We start from the raw sequence: 18692 nt of genomic DNA, 5'->3' as shown, positions 1-18692 counted from the left end.
GTAAAATAAGAATTCCGGGAGATGTCGAGTGAACGCAGTTTGCCAAGTTTTGATAAAACGCAGTTTATCAAAGAAGCAGGAGGGTAATTATCCCAAAGGCTTTCAGGAGGCCATGGGGCCAAGGAAAGTGCCTTCAGCCCCCGCAGGAACTGAGGTTTTCTCTGGAATCATAGCCAGCAAGACAGGTTTGACTTAGCTCTGCCCTGGCTTCTGTGACAGTCTTCGAGGTCTGGGGCTCTGAGAGGGAGAGCCCGTCTGCGGAGGTCTGGGCACTGAGGTTTTCCAGAGATTGTTTTTGCGTCTTGATGTGGACTGTGAGGCATTTCTCTGAGCAGGAAACAGTCTTCTCCACCTACTGGGGGAAAGTGAAGACTTTCTTTGGAACAAAAATATTGACCTATTTTTAAAAAAAATCAGTAGAAATGATGGATTTTTCATCTAGACCGTGTATTTGCTAAGTACAGAGACTGATTTCTTCTGGAAGGAGTGGCAGCAGCTGGGGCACCTCGCACCAGCCCAGGGTGTGCGGGGACGTGAAAACCCAGTGAATAGCTGTTTCATCCAGTTAATCACCAGGGTCTTGTTTCTCGTCTCTTAAAAGACTACCGCAGTGAAGGCAGGTTTCTTCCGTGTTTCTGGCCTGTCTCAAGCCCAGAGAAGCATTATTAACACAAAGTCATGACAATGACGACAATAAGGCTAATAACCAGGTTTCCTGAGTGCATTCAGAGCGCAGGTACTTTAGAGGCACTGTCCCAGCTGTTGGTCACGGTGATTCTTTCTCTGCACATGGGAATAATCACTCCCAAATCTGCTCCTTTTATGAGATCAGATTTTTACAATGTGCTTTTTCTTTCTTTCTTTTTTGTGCTTCTTATTTCAAATGAGGCATATCCGTGTATACAACACACTGCATCTCTGTCTAGCCTGCCATCCCTGGAAAGGGCACTGCGCTCTTTGTCCCTAAGGGACTAGAAGTAAGCTGCTTACGTAAGATCAGCCCAGGGGAGGTGGCCGTACAGGTGTAGAGATAAAAAGTTCAGGACACAATTGATGGATTTTGGAAACCATTTCCACGTGTGAGAAAGTGAAGGTTGTGAAAAGAGATGGTTCCAAGGACCTGTGGGAAGAGGGGCGGGGCGCTGCAGGGGATGGTGGCAGAGAGCAGGGGAGGGCCGAGAGGGGAGGGATGAAGGCTGCAGGATGTCAAGATGCAACTGTCCCTGCTCTCAGGGAGCCCACAGTCTTGTTGCACAGCCAGGACTCACAGAAATCCCTAGAGGATGATTGACAGGTTTGCAAAACCTGGTGTGCAGTCTGGTGTGGCGGAGGAGGGAGCGGTCAGGGTGGGTCCCCGTGGGATCCCAGCCCACCCTGATAACTTCCCGGCAGATGCAGACAGTTCATGAACACTGGTCTGGGCTTCACTTTGTCTCCCTCCTCACAATGCATGCTCATCTCAGTCTGATATCTTCGCTCTTCTGCAGACACAGCCCCGCCCAGACACGCCTTGTTTCTTTGGGCTTCTGTCCCTGCTGTGGGTAAAGCCAGCCCATATCAGTGTCCCAGAAATTCTTCTTCTTCTTCTTCTTTTTTTTTTTTTAAAACAATGATTTTCTTGAGATATAGCCCGCATACTGTACAATTCACCCATTTAAAGTGTGCGCGAGCCACCAGTTTGCAGAATATTCACAGACAGGTGTAACCATCACCACGGTCAATTTTAGAACATTTTATTGTTGCAAAAAGAAACCCTGTGTCCTTTAGCTGTCATCCCCCTATATCTCTTACCCACCACCCCAGGCCCTCCTAGGCAACCACGATCTACTCTCTGTCTCTAGATTTGCCTGGTCTGGACATTTTTATAAATGGATCTCATCTTGGCAACTGGCTTCTTTCACTTAGCATATGTTTTCAATCTCATGGCTGTCCTGGAGGTGGGCGTTATCACCACCATTTTCCAGACCAGGAAGCTGAAAGGGCTTCAGGGGCAGGTTTGAGCCCTGGTCACTGGAAATATTCAACAGTGGAAATCACTGGAAATATTCGAACAGAGTGAGAAAGAGAAGGAGGACATGCTCCTTGCTTCAGTGCTGTGGGGCGATGCTAACAGGAGATGGAGAAGGCGAAACCCTTTACATGCGTTTTGCTTGTCTTCTCCGTCATGCAGGGGGATCTCTGGAACCTGCAGAGAGGAATGGGGAAGGCAGCCAAGCCCACAGCCTGGGGGTGACTTTGGTGGTGGCTGGGTGGAAACTGTGGTCCGGTTTTTTTCAACAGCCTGAACTGAGCTCCCTTTCTGTGCCAGGCACTGGCTGGGCTCTGGGATGGCAGGATGATGGAGGCGGCCCTGCACGGAGGGCTTCAGGAGAGGGCGAGGGCGGGGCAGTGAGGAGCAGCAGAGCGTGATGGCTAAGAGCCCCCTGCCCCTGGCAGGGCATGTAACCCCCCTTCTCTGCCTCAGCTTCCTCATCTGTTTAATGGAGATGATCATGGCCCCTACCCCACAGGGTTGTATGAGAATCAGTGAGTTAGTACCTATAGAATGCTTAGAGGAGCCTCTGGCATATAGTAAGGGATGTCGATTATTATGATGAAATAAACAATTCAGGGCCCAGGGTGGGTGGGTGGATAGAAGGGTAGCCTGGGGCAAGGGTTGGGAGTTTAGGGAGAGGTCCCAGAGGAGGACCTTCTGCTTTTTCTGGAGTCTGGAAGTGAGTCTAGAACCCTTCATGCAGGCATCAGACCTTGGCTTTGTCTAGTGGGCAGTGGGGAGCCATTGAAGTTTTTAAAAGAAGGAAGTGATGTGATTAGATTTGTATTTCAGAATGATCATTCTGTCTGCAGGGTGAGGCCTGGTTTTCAGAGGAGTAAGCAGGAGGCTGGGTGATCAGTAAGGAACTGACTAATGAGAAAGCTACCCTGAATTTAAATAATGATCAGAGAACACACAGAATATAGAGAATAGAGTGTGACAGTGACATCCAGCAAAATTCTGGAGCAGAGAAAGATACAAGGGGTTTTGAGCAATTACTTCAGGAAGGGGAGCAGTGGTCCCAAGGCCCAGCCTGCGGTCACTGTGAGAGAGAGAGTCTTGCCTAACTCCTTGAATTTTCTTCCATATTTGGTGTGCTGGGGTGGGGTTTCTGGTCTACTATAGAAAATACAGACCTAATGTCAGGACTGCAGCATCAGCAAGATGATGCTGGCTGGGCACTGATTGGAAAGGAAGTCAGGCTGCACGTGGAGTGTCATGCCCCCTTTGAGCATCATGAGCACCTGTAGGAGGGCGGAATGAAAGGATGTTCAGTCTGAAAGAGAGAGGATGTGAGCTGGTGGGGTAGAAAGTGCCACAGCCCAGCTCCCGTCAGCTCCAGGTCATCCTTCTGCTCCCAGCAAACCAGAGCCACTTCTCCAGGGAAGCCCTTCCTAATGGCTTCAGACCAGATGCGGCTTCTGGGCTGAATGTTCTCACAGTACCCTGTTCGTTTTCTTCTTAATGCTTACTGAGCGGGAGATTGTGTTACTTAGTTTGTTTGTTGATCTGACCAGACTGTGAGCTCCTGAGGGCAGAGACCTTGTCTGAATGTGCTTCTCACTATAACCCGAGCTCCTGGCACAGTGCCCAACCTGTAATAAATGCCAACTGGTATTTACTAAATCATCAACTGAATGGGTGGATGGACGAATGGATGAATGAATGAGAGTGACGGCAGAACCTCCAGCGAAGAGGATGGCAGGTCTGGGAGACTGATCGCAGTTCAGTGTAAGGACGAGCATCCTAATATAAGCACCGGTGGGTGATGGAAGGGCGCACTGGGACGGCCAACCTCCCGGCCCCGAGCATGTCCTTCTAGGTGGGGACCAGACAGCCGCTGGTCATGAGGTACTGGGAAGCACCCTTCCTTGAGATGGGAGATGCAGATGAGCTTTGTGGGCCCTTCCACCTCTAAGATTCTAGACTCCTAGGAGGGATTTGGGTTCCTAACACAGAGGAGGGTTCTCCCCTCTCCTAATACTACACATTTCAGGATTATTCTCAAGCAATGTGGCTGGTAAATTTTCTAATTGGTTCTAATTTGTTGGATGTTTCTTTGTGATGGTAGTGATGACAATAACATTCCCTTTATAGAATTTTCTTCTAGGTGCTCTTCATGTAGTGACTCATTTCATCTCCTCTATATCCCTCAGAGATAGTCAATCTTCTTATTATCCACATTTGACAGATGGGGAAGCTGAGGCACAGAGAAGTTAAGTAATTGTCAATGTCATAAACTATCGTATGTGGTAGAAAAACAATTTGAAGCCAGGTAGTCAGCTCCTACCACTACACTCTATGTGCAGTCTTTTTATATAAGAGATTTTTGTCAATATGCAAGGTGATGTTATAAAATCACGTTTTTTGATCGAGTGTCCTGTCTTATGTCTACTAGATTTGTCTAGTTCTGAAATCTTCCACTCTGTTTTTTTTTTTAAGTAGCAGTTAAATATATGAAGCAAAAACTAATTTACTTGGGCACACGTGTGGCTATTGTATCTTCCTCATACGTCATGGCTATTTATTTTTTTCCTGTGTAATAATAAAGGTGAGGGAATTCCTTGTCCTATTTTTTACATTGAACCCTGAGTCCCATGTGGTCTGATATTAATGGTCCTGTTTCTCCTGTCTTTTTGTTTGTGTTGCTTACTTCCTCTTAGTCCAGCATTCTATTTCCCTCTGTTATCACTGAGTTAAAAGTGTGATTCATATGAAGAATATATAGCTAGGTTTTATTTTTAATTCAATATTCTCATCCTTGTTTATTAATTAATGAGGGATTTAGATCATTCTAATTTACTGTAACAATTTGTGTAGTGGACTTTATTGTTTCCATTTTTAAGTGATTGTAATGATTTATTTTATATACTGTTCCCACATTTTTCTTTTCCACATGCTTGTTTTTGGAGCCCTTGAACATTTTATTGTGTGTTTCTATTCCGTTGATGGCTAGCTTCCTTTTCCTCATTCTCATAATCAGATGCACATTACTTCATTCTTATCTGGAAGCCCAAATACTCCACATCTCCCCTGGCACATTGCTTGCTCCAAGACACTCCCATTTCCTCTCTATTCCAGTGAGATGAGACTTTTAGAATACATTTGTTTCCCTTTTCCCCCTGGTACCCATCTCTTTACCTTGAGAACTTTGAAAGGTTTTTCATCTCTGCTCCTCATTCAGTCCATCCTCAACTTTATTCTATGTCACAAATCGTTACAGAGTGTGTAAATTAGACATTTCCAGACAAGTTATCTTGCATTTGGATTTAACTTCTCTTATCTGTTTTCTTTTCTATTAATTTGTTTATCTGTCTACCAGACTCATTCACCCATCCTCCCATCCATCCTCCATTCATCTTTCCTCCATCCATCCATCCTCTATCCATCCTCTATCCATCCATCCATCCATCATCCACCCATCATCCATCCACCCATCCATCCATCCTCCATCCATCCATCCACCCATCATCCATCCACCCATCCATCCATCCTCCATCCATCCATCATCCATCCACCCACCATCCACCCATTTTACACCCTCCCTCCCTTCCTCCTTTTTCTCCTTCCTTCCATTACACATTCATCTACATGTTTAATCTATTGCAAAGTTTATTGCTCACTCTTGTTCCCCCTCCTCTTCATCTTTTATTATGAGGACTCTCTCCTGGTTCACTGGTGGTTTGGTTAAAGCCCTTTGTCAGGCTAGTTATGTGGGTGACATTTTCCCTTCATTTCTTTTTTCTCTGTCACCTTCTCAGAAAATTCTTTTCTGACCACCCACCCTCACCCTCAGTCCTCCCGGCTTTACTCTTCTTCAGGCACTCGGCACTACCTGGTGTTTATTCTATGTTTATTATTTATTTGCTTATTTTTCTGACTTCCCCACTAGAATGTTAAACTCACCAAGGGCAGATACTTTATTTTATTGACAATTTTCTATCCCAAGTGCCTGGACCGTAGCTGGAGCTCAACAAATATCTGTCAAACAATTATATTTGGCGTCTCCTCACCCATCTTTCTGACTTTTGTCCTGACAACGGGGGGACATCCTGGCTGGGAACAGGGTTATTGAGATGCAGCCCTTTCCTTGTGGTTCATCTTAGCTTCTTTTCCACTGGCTTCCAGATTCCCCACGATGCAGATGAGAAGTCTGGTACTAGCTCATTCCTCTATATTTTGTGCACACCTCAATTTATGCAATGTTATACATGAATATTTTTGTCTCTCCAGCAATCTTATTTGTTTACCTTTGAGCCCCTGGCAAAATGCCTCATGGATAGTAGGATTCCCCAAATATTTGCTGTATAAATAAATGGATGGGAGGACGGATGAAAGAAGGAAGGAAGGACTCCAAGAGTGTGAGAAGACATACAATGTATTCATCACAACTCTTGAAACGTGAATGAGAGAGATGTTCCTAGAGATGCTGTTCTTCTCAAGGCGGGGGTCCCAGACCCACAGCATCACCTCGACCTGGGAACTTGTCAGAGGTGCAAATTTGGGGGCCCCACCCCAGACCTACTGAATTAGAAACTCGGTGGGTGGGGCCCAGCTCTCTAGGTTTTAACAAGCCCTCCAGGTGATTCTGATGCAGGCTCAAGTTTGAGAACCACTGCTGGAGACCCATCCCATTTTATAGATGAGAAAACTGAGGCTCGGAGCAGGGGAGTAACCTGCCTGAACTCACACCTTCCATCAGTGGCACAGGCAGGTCCCCATAGTTACAGCTGTGGTCTTGCCAACCCCACCAGGCTGCCTCAACGCATCTGGTTACTTCTCTTTGTCATCAAAATGAACCACGCATTTGTCAAACCATTTCAAAGCACGGGGATTGAATCTCCATTCTTACAAGCATTCTTATTTCACTGGGGGTTTTCCAGGATGTAAAAAAAAAGTGACTTAGAGTTGTTTCTATAAGACGTTGAGCAATGGAAAGGAGCCAGGCGATTGCATTACTCACCGCAGGCTTCTTAGGCGGGGGCTGTAAGGTTATAGCTCCCCGTCAGGCTCAGGGCCTTCTCTGGGGCCATGACGCATCCCACACACGAGCTGGTTTCCTCGCGTTCCTGGGAGAAGGTGTGTGGGTGGTGGTGCCTGTTGATCCAGGAGCGGAATTAGGGACTTTGATGTTGATCAAGTCCCCATGATCAATGCGTTTTTCTGGCTGATTTCTTCATTTGGTTACAAGTTTCTTTTTAATGTATTTTGTGTATTCCTTCCCAGTCTTATTTGCATGCCTATTTTTAGTTTGTTTTCATATTTTTTGTCAACCGTGCTGGATATACTGTCAAAGAATGTTCCTTTTCTTCACTTCACCCAGCACCGCCCTTTCCATGGCTGCTATAGACCCCGCCCTATAGTTAAAAAAAATTGAACTTTCTATTTTACAGAAGAGATGCAAAGATAGGACAGAAAGTTCCTGGACACCTGTATACTCCTGACTTTTATTCTTTAGAGAGCAGGATTTTAGGATAAGAGAACTGAGATTTTTGAACAGAGCAGTGACACTCCTAGGTTGATCATTTTGGGTGGAAATCTTCTAGATGTCTGCTGCTGCTTTGGCAACTTTGTGGAATGTGTATCTCTTGTCAGACTCTGGGATATGCACAGGGAAGGTACAATGAAAAATAGGACGCGGTTTTACCTTCCAGATTCAGCTCACCAAGCCAATAGTACAATTTGTTTTGTATATATTTAAAAATTTTTAAGTTGTGATAAAATATACAGATCAGACAACTTCCCAACATAGTCATTTACTTGTATGGTTCAGTAGGGTTAAGTGCATTCATATTGTGAGTTAATTACAATTAGTCTCCAGCACTTTTCCATCTTGTAAAATAGAAAGTCTGTATTATTAAATAACTTCCCGTTTCTCCCTCACCCTAGCCCTCCGCAACCACCATTTTACTTTTTTGTCCCTATGAATTTAACTACTCTAAGGAATCTCATTTGATGGAATCACACAGCCTTTGTCTTCTTGGGACTGGCTTGCTTCACTTGGCATGATGTCCTCCAAGTTCCTCCACGTTGTAGCGCGTGTCTTGTTTTTAAAAGCTGAATTATAGTCCATTGTATGGATACACCACCCTTTGTTTATCCATTTGTCCATCGATGGACACTAGGATTGCTTCCACCTTTTGGCTATTGGGAATAATGCTGCCATGAATGCGGGTGCACAGATAGCCCTTTGTGTCCCCGCTTTTGATCCTTTTGTGTATAAACCCAGAAATGGAATTGCTGGACCATGGGGAGTTACTGATTTTAATATTTTGAGAAACTGCCATACTGTTTTCCAGAGTGGCCATACCATTTTACATTCCCATCAAGAGTAAAGGTTTCCAATTTCTCCACATCCTGGGCAACATTTGTTATCTTCCTTCCTTCCTTCCTTCCTTCCTTTCCTTCCTTCCTTCCTTCCTTCCTTCCTTCCTTCCTTCCTTCCTTCCTTCCTTCCTTCCCTCTCTTCCCCCTCCCTCCCTCTCTCCCTCTCTCCCTCGCCTTCCCTTGTTTGAGCAGTGGCCATCCCACCACACTTGAGGCAGCATCTCTGTGATTTTCCTTTCCCTAATTAGTGATGTTGAGCATCTTTTCATGTGTTAATTATCCGTTTCCATATGTTCTCTGGAAAAATATCTATTCAAGTCCTTTGCTCATATTTTGCAAAAAACTTTTTTGGTTAAATTGGAGTTCTTTATAGACTCTGGATACTAACATCTTATTAGATATATGATTTGAAAATATCTTCTCCCGTTGTGTGGGTTAATAGTATTCTCTGATGCATAAATTTTTTTTTTCATTTGATGTAGCCCAATTTACCTACTTCTTACGTTTGTGCCTTGTGCTTTTGGCATCAAATCCAACAAATCATTGCCAAATCTAACAATGTAAAGCTTTCTCCTTATGTTTTCTTCTAAGAGTTTTATAGTTTTAGGTTTTACTTTGAAGTCTTTGACTCCTTTTGAGTTAATTTTTTAATATACTGTAAAGTAAGGGTCCAGCTTCATTTTTAAAAAATAAATTTTATTTCATTAAAATCTTTTTATATGAAGATGAATGTATGTATATGCATGACTGGGACATTGTGCTGTACAACAGAAATGGACACATCGTAATTGATTGGGCTTCAATTAAAAATTTTTTTTTAAATAGAGCTACTGGGGATTGAACCCAGAACCTCACACATGCTCTACTGCTGAGCTGTACCCCCACCTGCCTTTTGTTTTTTTTAATGGAGGTACTGAGGCTTGAACCCAGGACTTTGTGCATGCTAAGCATGCGCTTTACTGCTGAGCTCCGCCCCTACCCTCTAGCTTCATTATTTTACATATGGATACCCAGTTTCCCAGCACTGGTTGTTGAGACAAATGTCCTTTCCCCATTGAATTGTCTTGGCACCCTGGTCAAAAATCATTTGACCCTACGTGTGAGGGTTTAATATAATTTATTTTGAAATGATATCAGTGCATAATAACACTTACGTGTGTGTTTCTAACACCCGTTCCCCTAATTTAGGTAGCATCACATTGTTTGCAGCCATTACCATCATCCTGGGATGCCTTAAAATTGGGTACTTCGTTGGATTTTCTGAATGTTTATCAGCCACTGAAGGAGTTTTCCCTGTCACACATGCAGTCCACACTCTGTTGCAGGTAAACCACGTGGTCTTTGCTTATGTTGCCTTGGTTTCTGTTAAGTGTATCCCAGGGTGTGCAAAACAGGATACTTGGCGGGGAAGTGTGAGGCGAGGCTCAGTCCTTTTAGCTGCCTCTGCTGTAAAATGGGACTGCGTGTCCTCTTGGCCATTTTAAGGGGAATCTTATGAAGCAGAACTTACACTGATGAAGAGTCGGGAAATTCTGCCAAGTCAGAGACAAACGGAAAAGGCCTGGGGGAATTTTAATGACAGTTTATTGAGATAGAATTCACCTGCCATACAATTTACTCATTTAAAAGTGTACAATTCAGAGGGTTAGCATTTCATAGGGTTGTGTAATCCTCACCACGATCAATTTTAGAACATTGTCATCACCCCCAAGAGACTTTGTGAGCCATTACAGTCATGCCTCTGAGTCACTGAAACACTTTTTTTGTTTGCTTACTTGTGGATTAAAATCTTTAGAAATGTATGAGAGGTTCTTTCTCAGCATTGGTCAACATGGTTTGGCTAAGAAGCGAGGATTTGATATATAATTTAAATCTATAGCTTAGAATCAGAAAAATCTCATGTTTGAAAAAAAAATTTTAGATGGGCCTCCGGTGTAGTTTCCAGAAATCCCTGGAGATGGCGCTCAGAGTTGAGATAATAATAAAGGAAATACTTAGTACTTCTCTAGGACTTTAGAATAGGCAAAGTACTTTTCATTCATCACTTTGTGTAAGGCTCCCAGCAACTCCACAGGAACAGCTGTTGGATTGTCACACACAATCCTAAGGAAGAAGTTGGAGGTCAGAGAGGACAAATGACTTGCCCAAGGTCACAGTCAAGACACGATTCCTCTCCATGCAAGTCACCCCGGAAGATCATGGACTTGGTCCAGTGGTACTGCTATTGCTCAAAATATTTCTGGATTCTCAGTTTGGGAACATCCTTCAGGTCCAATTTCTCATCTCCAAACACCAACGATGCCATTTTTAATCTCTGTCCTTTATAAAAAGTGGTCTCCACTCTGTGCGCCTCTGTACAGGTGACTGCCTGCCGGGTCTTGGTGACTTTAGGGTGCTTCTTGAGGTCAAACACATTCTCGTAGGTGAAGCTCCATGGGGGCTGTGCCAGGCGGGCTTGCGTCGTCTGGCCTCTGTGGGGGCCCTGGTGGAACTGGGCAGCAGCTTCCAGGGAGACTGGTTTGAAGGGGTCACCTTGCATTCGGAGAGTTGTTACAGGCTGAATGGGGTCCCCCACATTCATATGTTGAAGTGCTAACCTCCAGGACCTCGGAATGTGACTGCGTTTGGAGACGGTCTTGACAGAGAGAATTAAGGCTAAATGAGAAGACATGTGAGTTGTAGGGGGCTGTAAGCTGGGATAAGAGGCATGGACTGGAGCCATGGTTTAGTGTAGGGCTTATAAGCATGAACTCAGGTCAGACGACCTGGCTCTAGCTCATACCAGCAGTGTGACCTCGGGCAAATTACTTAACCTCTCTGGGCCTCATCGGGTCTCATCTATAAAGCACCTCCTCCGTGGGGTTGTTGTGAGGATGAAGGCGCTGATGTGTTTGAAGCATTTTGCAGTGAGTGCTTTGTCTAGACTGACAGCCGCCTAGGAGCTTCAACTTTACCTTGAGGGCAATGGGGAGCCATTGAAGGCTCCAGGCAGAAGAATGGCCTGAACAGATTTGAGTTTTCAGAATATCACTCCGTTGCTTGGTGCGCTGGTGATCTCTTTTCTTCCTAATTTAAGGCATTGTATCAATCAGTCAGTCAATCAATCCATCTTTCTATACCTATTGGACACGCCCTACATGCATTTGCTACATTCGATGATGGGAAAGTGAAAAATACTATTTTTTAGAAATAGATTTATTTTTAGATTGTGGTAAAATACACATAACATTTGCCATCTTAGCATTTTTAAGTGTGCGTTTCAGTAGAGCTAAGTATAGTCACGTTGTCGTGCAACCAGCTTCTGGAAATCTTTCATTTTGCAAAAAATCAGATTCTGTGCCCATTCAACACTAACTCCTGATTCCTACCACCGCCAGCTCCTGGCAACCATCATACAACTTTCTGTCTCTATGAATTTGATTACTTTCTGTCCCTGAATCAGACAAGTGGAATCATGGGATTTCCTTCTGTGATGGGCCTGTTTCACTCAACATCATGTCCTCAGGGTTCATTCACATTGTAACAGGTGTCAGAATTTCCTTCCTTTTTAAGGCTGAATACTCTTCCATTGTATTGATGGGCCATATTTTGTTTATCCATCCATTGATGAATATGCGGGTTGCTTCCATCTTTTGGCCATTGTGAAAAACGTTGTCATGAACATGGGGGTACAAATACCTTTTTGAGACCCTGCTTTCAATTCTTTTTGGCTATATACCCAGAAGCGAGATTGCTGGATTATATAGTAATTTAAAAATATAGTATATCATTACTGAAAAAAGTGAAAAAGAGACTAAAAATTCACCTGTAAGTCCATCAACTGAAATATTTGTTGTTTTTATGTGTTCCTTTCATTCTTTATACTCAAGTGTACATTCTTGTCAATATTTTCCATGCAAGGTGCAGAATTTTCTGTTTAGAGTTTTACACTTTAAAAAATCATAAACTTATTTTGTGTTGCTATGTAGTCCTTATAAAAGCATTAGTTAAGTAGCCATCTAACTTAGAATTCATGGATAAATAGTAACTTGCTCCACTGTTTCCCTATTGGTAGGCTAAGTGTCATCTTCATCAGAAGCCACTGCTACCTGTTTTGTAAATTGTCAGATGTTTCTTCCTAATTATTAGAGAAATGCCAATCAAAATCACAATGAGGTATCACCTTGCATTGATCAGAATGACCATCGTCAAAAAGTCTACAAACAATAAATGCTGGAGAGGGTGTGGAGCGAAGGGAACCCTCCTATATTATTAGTGGGAATGTAAACTGGTGCAGCTGTTATGGAAAACAGTACGAAATTTCCTTAAAAAACTAAAAATAAGGCTACCATATGATCCAACAAGTCCATTCCTGAGCATATATCCAGAAAAGGTGAAAACTCTAATTTCAAAAGATAGATGCACCCCAAATGTTCATAGAGTACTAGTTACAAGAGCCAAGATGTGGAAGCAACCCAAGTGTTCATCAATAGATGAATGGATAAAGAAGAGGTGAGATATGTATATAGAGTGAAATATTACTCAGCCATAAAAAGAATGAAATACTGCCATTTGTGGCAACATGGATGGACCTTGAGATTATCATACCAAGTGAATTAAGAAAGAGAAAGACAAACATTACATGATATCACTTATATGTGGAATCTAAAAAGAATGATACAAATGAATTGTATATAAAACAGAAACAGACTCACAGACATAGAAAACAAACTTACAGTTACCACGAGGAAAGGCAGGTGGGGGAGGGATAAATCAGGAATATGGGATTAACAGATACAAACCACCATACATAAAATAGGTTAACAACAGGGATTTACTATAGAGGACAGGGAAATATGTTCAATATCTTGTAATAACCTATAGTGGAAAATAATCTGGAAACAAATAACCAAGTCACTTTGCTGTACACCTGAAACTAACACAATATTGTAAATCAGCTATACTTTAATTTTTTTAAAAAAGTTTAAAAAAATTGTCAGATGTTTCAAGACTCATGCCCTGAAAGTGTCTTTCAGGGCAGGAGAGAAGACCTTAGGTCAAACAATGTGGAGGAGAGGGGATGTGTAAGTGCTTTTTGTGGAGTGTTGTCTGATTTTCTTTTTATAGCACTAAATTGCAGAATGAAGGCAACTGTACAAAGTGCTCAGCTCTGTTTGGCACATAGTAGGTGCTCAACATGTTTTTGTGTCCAACTAAGGCCCCAAATGCTTTAGGAGCTCAGATGGTGCCTAGGGCATCGGGGTGCTCATCTGATGTCCGCAAATGAGTAAACTGACAGGTGACAGATTTACTGAAAATGTTCCCACTCCACGCGCTGTTCCAAGTAGTTGACACGATTTATCGTATTTCACTTTTCACAACACGCTCCAAGGTAGCTTCCATATCATCCCCATTTCACAGGTGGGAAAACAGACTTACCCAGGATCAAGGGAGCTAGGATTTGCACACGGGTCCGATACCGCCCCTGTTGTGTTCAGCCCCCATCCTGAGTTGCTTCTGGTGACCCTGTAGCCGGGGGACTGCGAAATAAGAGACTGTGTGGCACAGGGAACTACATTCAATAGCTTGTAATAACCTATAATGAAAAAGAATACGCAAAAGAATATATATGTATAACTGAATCACTATGTTATATACCAGACACTAACACAACATTGTAAATTACTTCAATTAAAAATAAAACCCAGCATGAATCAATTCTGTTCTTCATTTAAAGCACTTGAAATTTGGTTTCTGGCCACTGGCATAGTACCTGTTCAGTGGATATTTCTCGAATGAAGCCCAACATGGGTGATACGAACAGGTGAACAGGGGTTGTGACAGGTGGGCTGCCCCTCCCCAAACCCCGCCCATGGCAGACACCTGCATCAGTCACAGCACCACTTCCTCCGACACCTGGAGGCCTCTGTCTGGTTCTCACAGCAGTGTCCCCGGAGCGCTGTCTCCCCCGGGAACGGCACTGCCAGCTGAGCTGTGGATAGTGACTTGCTGTTTTTGGGGCTGGAGGTCACTGACGTTCCCAATGTGTCCCACACCCATCCCTTAAGTCTTGTAGTGTCTCAAGTGTGTAAGAACAGTGATGGTTTTCCTCCTGATGCATCGTTCTTTTCTTCCTTTGTTTTCATCTAGGTGTATTTTCTCTGGGGGCATGCAAAGGATATCATCCAATCTTTCAAAACACTGGAAAGGTAAAACTTGTGGGTGATTGCTTTATGTGTTGAATTTTGTGTTCATCTAGAATGAACAGAACTCATTACAGCCACCTTGCTTGGGTTTTAAATATGGGACCAACTCTCCTCTCCATCCTGACAAGCAAAAGCTTTAGTCGTGCCCGGGGGAGGGGACCCTCTGCTTTCCGTCTCTTCCAGGACAGCCCTGGAAGTAGGGTGACGTGGGTTGAATGTCAGCTCTGCTCTCTTAGACATCTCCCCCTTTATAAGCCTCAGTTTTCCTCCTCTGCAAAATGGGGATAATAGCATAGTCAACCTCTGGGGACTGAAGGAACTCATTGGTGTAAAGCTTGTGCCTGGCACGGAACAAGGACGAAGTAAGTGTGGGGTCTATTATTACCTCTGTCCAACCTCTCTCTCTCTCGATGATTGTGAGGATCAAGGAAGAGAATCTGCAGGATAATGGAGTGAGTTACCTAAATGCAAGGGATTGTTATTGTGTAAGAAGCTCTGTGTGCTCACATACAGAGGAAGCAAGTCATCAGTACTGGCTTTATAGAAAGATGCCTCATGGTAGAAACGGTCAATGGGGAACAGAAAACTCCCCCAGGACCATCTGAAATGAAAACTAATATTTAAAAGATTGTATACAACCACCAGCTGGGACTATTTTAATAGACTATTGAACTAGAAATAACTTTCACCAAACTTATTATGCAAAAAGGATCAGCTTCAACAAGAAGTGATGCATCTCTTGAGCTCCTGCTGTGTGCACAGCCTGCTGCCTGGTGATGTGCAGTGGTAATGGGCTGAGGTATCCCGAGCATCATTCTGGGAGTGTGCAGCCTGCGGTCTCGCCTGTGCGGCCCAAGCCTTTGACTTGGGCTTCAACCCTAGTCTTAACTTGAGAAGCCACGCCTCCTGGCAGAGGAGGGGCAGGAAGTGGGTGCCAATTCTTCTGCCCTTAGAGGAGAGAAATGGACAAATAGGGTCTAATGGACAAGCCAGGGACAAATGAAGTCCAGGCCCCAAGGATCTAGCAAAGGCAGCTTAACTTGTCCCTTAGAGCAGGACAAAGACTTCCACATCCGTCCTCACATTTAATCTGGGCTCTGTCAGGGTAACTACGGTAACTATGCTTCTCTGCGTTAAATGGTGTGACAGTGGGTTCCAGCAGGTTAGGGAACTTACCTGGGTCTCCAGAGTACAAGTGGCCAGCCCGGAATTTCCATCCAGTTTCTCCCATTTCATGTGCTGGGCAGTGAGGAGTATGTGTGTGTTGCTTCCCCCTCCTTCCATCAGTGAGGCTGGGCTCTGCTCGCAGCTTGGAGAGAACTTGCTGATTTTGTTCTGGGACATGGGCTTTGCTTCATCTACTCCAGAGACATTCTTTAAAAAATGTACTTTTTTCCCCTGATGAAACTTGTAAGGATATAATAGAATTTAAAAATCACCATAATGCCATTGTTATGGACTGAATGTTTGTGTCTGCCCCTAAATGCGTATGTTAAAGCCCTAACCTCCAACGTGATGGTATTAGGTGGTGCCTTTGGGAAGTGATAGGTCATGAGGTCATGAGGGTGCAGCCCCTACAATGGCGTTAGTGCCCTTAGATTAGAAGAGGAAGAGACACGAGAGCTCTCTCTCTCCGAGAGCACCCAGAGGAAAGGCCATGTGAGGACACAGTGACAGGCAGCCGCCTGCCAGCCACAAAGAGAAGCATCACCAGAAATCAACTCTACGTGCACCTGGATCTTGGACTTTGAGCCTCTGGAACTGTGAGAAATAAACACCTGTTGTTTTATTCTAGCAGCCAGAGCTGAGACAGCTGCCACCCAGTGGTAACTAGTTACATTGTGGTCTGTTTCCTTCCAGTCTTTTTTTGTGACGAGATATGTATTTTTTCTTTTTCCTTTTTACAGTTGTGGTCCTGCCCTTCTTGCTCTGTTTCCCCTTTTCCTTTTGTAGTTAACATCTCCCTCGTTGGTCTTTTTCTACACTGTGATCTTTACTGGTTGCACATTTTGCCATTGCTGTGGTTTATGGAACCGGTACCTTGTTGTGTTAGTCAGCTCAGGCCACACGCTGGGGGACTTAACGACAAAAACTTATCTTCTCACAGTTACAGAGGCTCCAAGTTCAAGGTCAAAGTGCCGACAGGTTGGTTTCTGGTGAAGCTGTCTCTGGGCAGAGTGAGAGAGTTCTCTGGTGTCTCTTCCTCCTCTTAGAAGAACGCCAGTCCTACTGGATCAGGGCCCCACCCTTATGACCTCATTTAACCTTGTTACTTCCATTTATACCCTAAATGTCTCTAAGTACAGTTGTTACCCCAAAGGGGGAAGGAAAAAGATCCCAGTTCTTGTCTTACTGGAAAGTTAAGAATTCAGGTGGGAGACGGGAGCGTTGTGTATTGAAAGACTTTAAAGGGTTTATTAGCAAAGGGAAAGTACCCCTCCAAGAACAGGAGGCGGGCTGATCCAGGGGCCGGCGGCAGTGGTCTTTGTTTGCCCCCTTCTCTTATACCCTCGCTTAGAGGTGGTCTCTTGATTGACTGACAGCTCTTGCCCCTGGAGTGCTTGGTCATGCTCGTCCCCTTTTGTGCATGTCCTTACCCATGATGCACATAGGAAAGCCCATGGGGGAGCCTAAACCGCCATGCTAATTACATTACAAAGGGCACTGGGTCCTGTCCAGTTAGGTCCCTGTCACTTCTGTGCAGTTGCAGCCATTGGGTTCTAACCGGTTTCTTGCTGGCGCTCATTTGGAGGAAGTAAAGCCCCTTTATGCCGCAGCAGGCAAACCGCCATCTTCCGGGCCATGCTCCCCCTCCCACACCTTAGCTGCCCCGCGCCCCGCTTATCTAACTACCCGACACAGTCACATTGGGGGTGGGTCTTCAGCATGTAAGTTTTGAGGGGACACATCCAGTCCATACACCTCTTGTTGGACATCTAATTTGTCTGAAAGCTTTTGTTGTTGTTATAAATTGTGCTCTAATGAATATTTTTCAATGAAAAATATTTTTGGACAGCTCTGATTATTTTCTTAGCTTAAATTCCTACAAGTAGAATTGCTGGCATAAAGGGTGAGATGTTTTCAGCAAATGCAGATTGGGCAGCCTGTCGTCCCCAGGAACTCCTGGCTGAGTCTGTGGGCTTTCCCGTTCATAACGCATTTTCTTTTACACGTATTACTCATGAGAACCTCTCTAACCCTGTCAGTTAGAGGCAGTAGGTATGATCGTGATTCCACTTAGCAGATGAGGAAACTGAGGAATGAAGCAAAGGTCCAAGGTCAGGCAGCTCACTTGGGCATCACTGGATGGGACCTGAATGTTGACTTTAAGTCCACGGCTATTTCCATGGCATCGCAGTGGCTGAGGTGGCCAGCGGGGTTTGCTGGGTGAAGTCTTTCTCTTTGCTTTAGTCACTATTTAATCATAGCCTCAAGGACACTTGGGCCCATTTCCCTCTATGCAGAAAAGGGCCTTCGGCTTGCTTTCTAGGTCTGTGCTGTCCGATATAGCAGCCACCAGCCACACGTGGCTATGGAGCACTTGAACTGTGGCTGGTTTGCACTGAGATGTGCCATAAGTGTACATGAAACACCGGGTTTTGGAGATTAAAATAAGAAAACAGAATGTAAAATATCTCAGTGATAACTGTTTTAGTATTGATTATATGTTGACATCATGATATGTTCAATATATTGGGTTTAACAAAATATGATTAAAATTATTTTCGCCTGTCCCTTTTTGCTATTCTTTTAATGTGGCTACTAGGAAACGGAAAATGACATATGTGGCTTGCATCAGTGTCTTGCATTATCTTTTTTGGAACAGTGCTGCCCTAAGTCATGTACCTAGACATTTCCCATGAGAACTTTTCATCTGAGGGAACCATGAAGGACTGGGACATAGTCCTGCCTTGACCTTGCTTGTTGAGTGATTGGAGACAAGTTGCTCTCTGTCTCTGGGCCTCTTTCCTAAACTGGACAGTGAGTGGTTTGAACCTGCTATGCTTATAGCTTGATTTAGCCTGTTTTGATTGTTAGGCAAAGTGTTAACCATTTTTGAGTTACTTACCTCCTTTAGATTTTAGAATTAGACTTCCCTTAAAAAAATTGGAAGATTTGACCATCCCACATGTGCCTGGCAACAA

General features: G+C 44.1%; 1 protein-coding gene across 1 annotated transcript in view; it reads left to right on the top strand.

The window, feature by feature from the left end:
• OTOP1 (otopetrin 1) overlaps positions 1-18692 on the top strand; it is a 35002-nt gene that overhangs the window by 2740 nt on the left and 13570 nt on the right. Inside the window, exons 2-3 of the mRNA XM_031684786.2 lie at positions 9551-9687; positions 14492-14550. Coding sequence (XP_031540646.2) covers positions 9551-9687; positions 14492-14550 — 196 coding nt within the window. The remainder of the gene's footprint in view (positions 1-9550; positions 9688-14491; positions 14551-18692) is intronic.

This window comes from Vicugna pacos, chromosome 2 (genome assembly GCF_048564905.1).
Source record: "Vicugna pacos chromosome 2, VicPac4, whole genome shotgun sequence".
NCBI classification, from domain to species: Eukaryota; Metazoa; Chordata; class Mammalia; order Artiodactyla; family Camelidae; genus Vicugna; species Vicugna pacos.
This window is presented reverse-complemented; position numbering and strand designations above follow the sequence as displayed.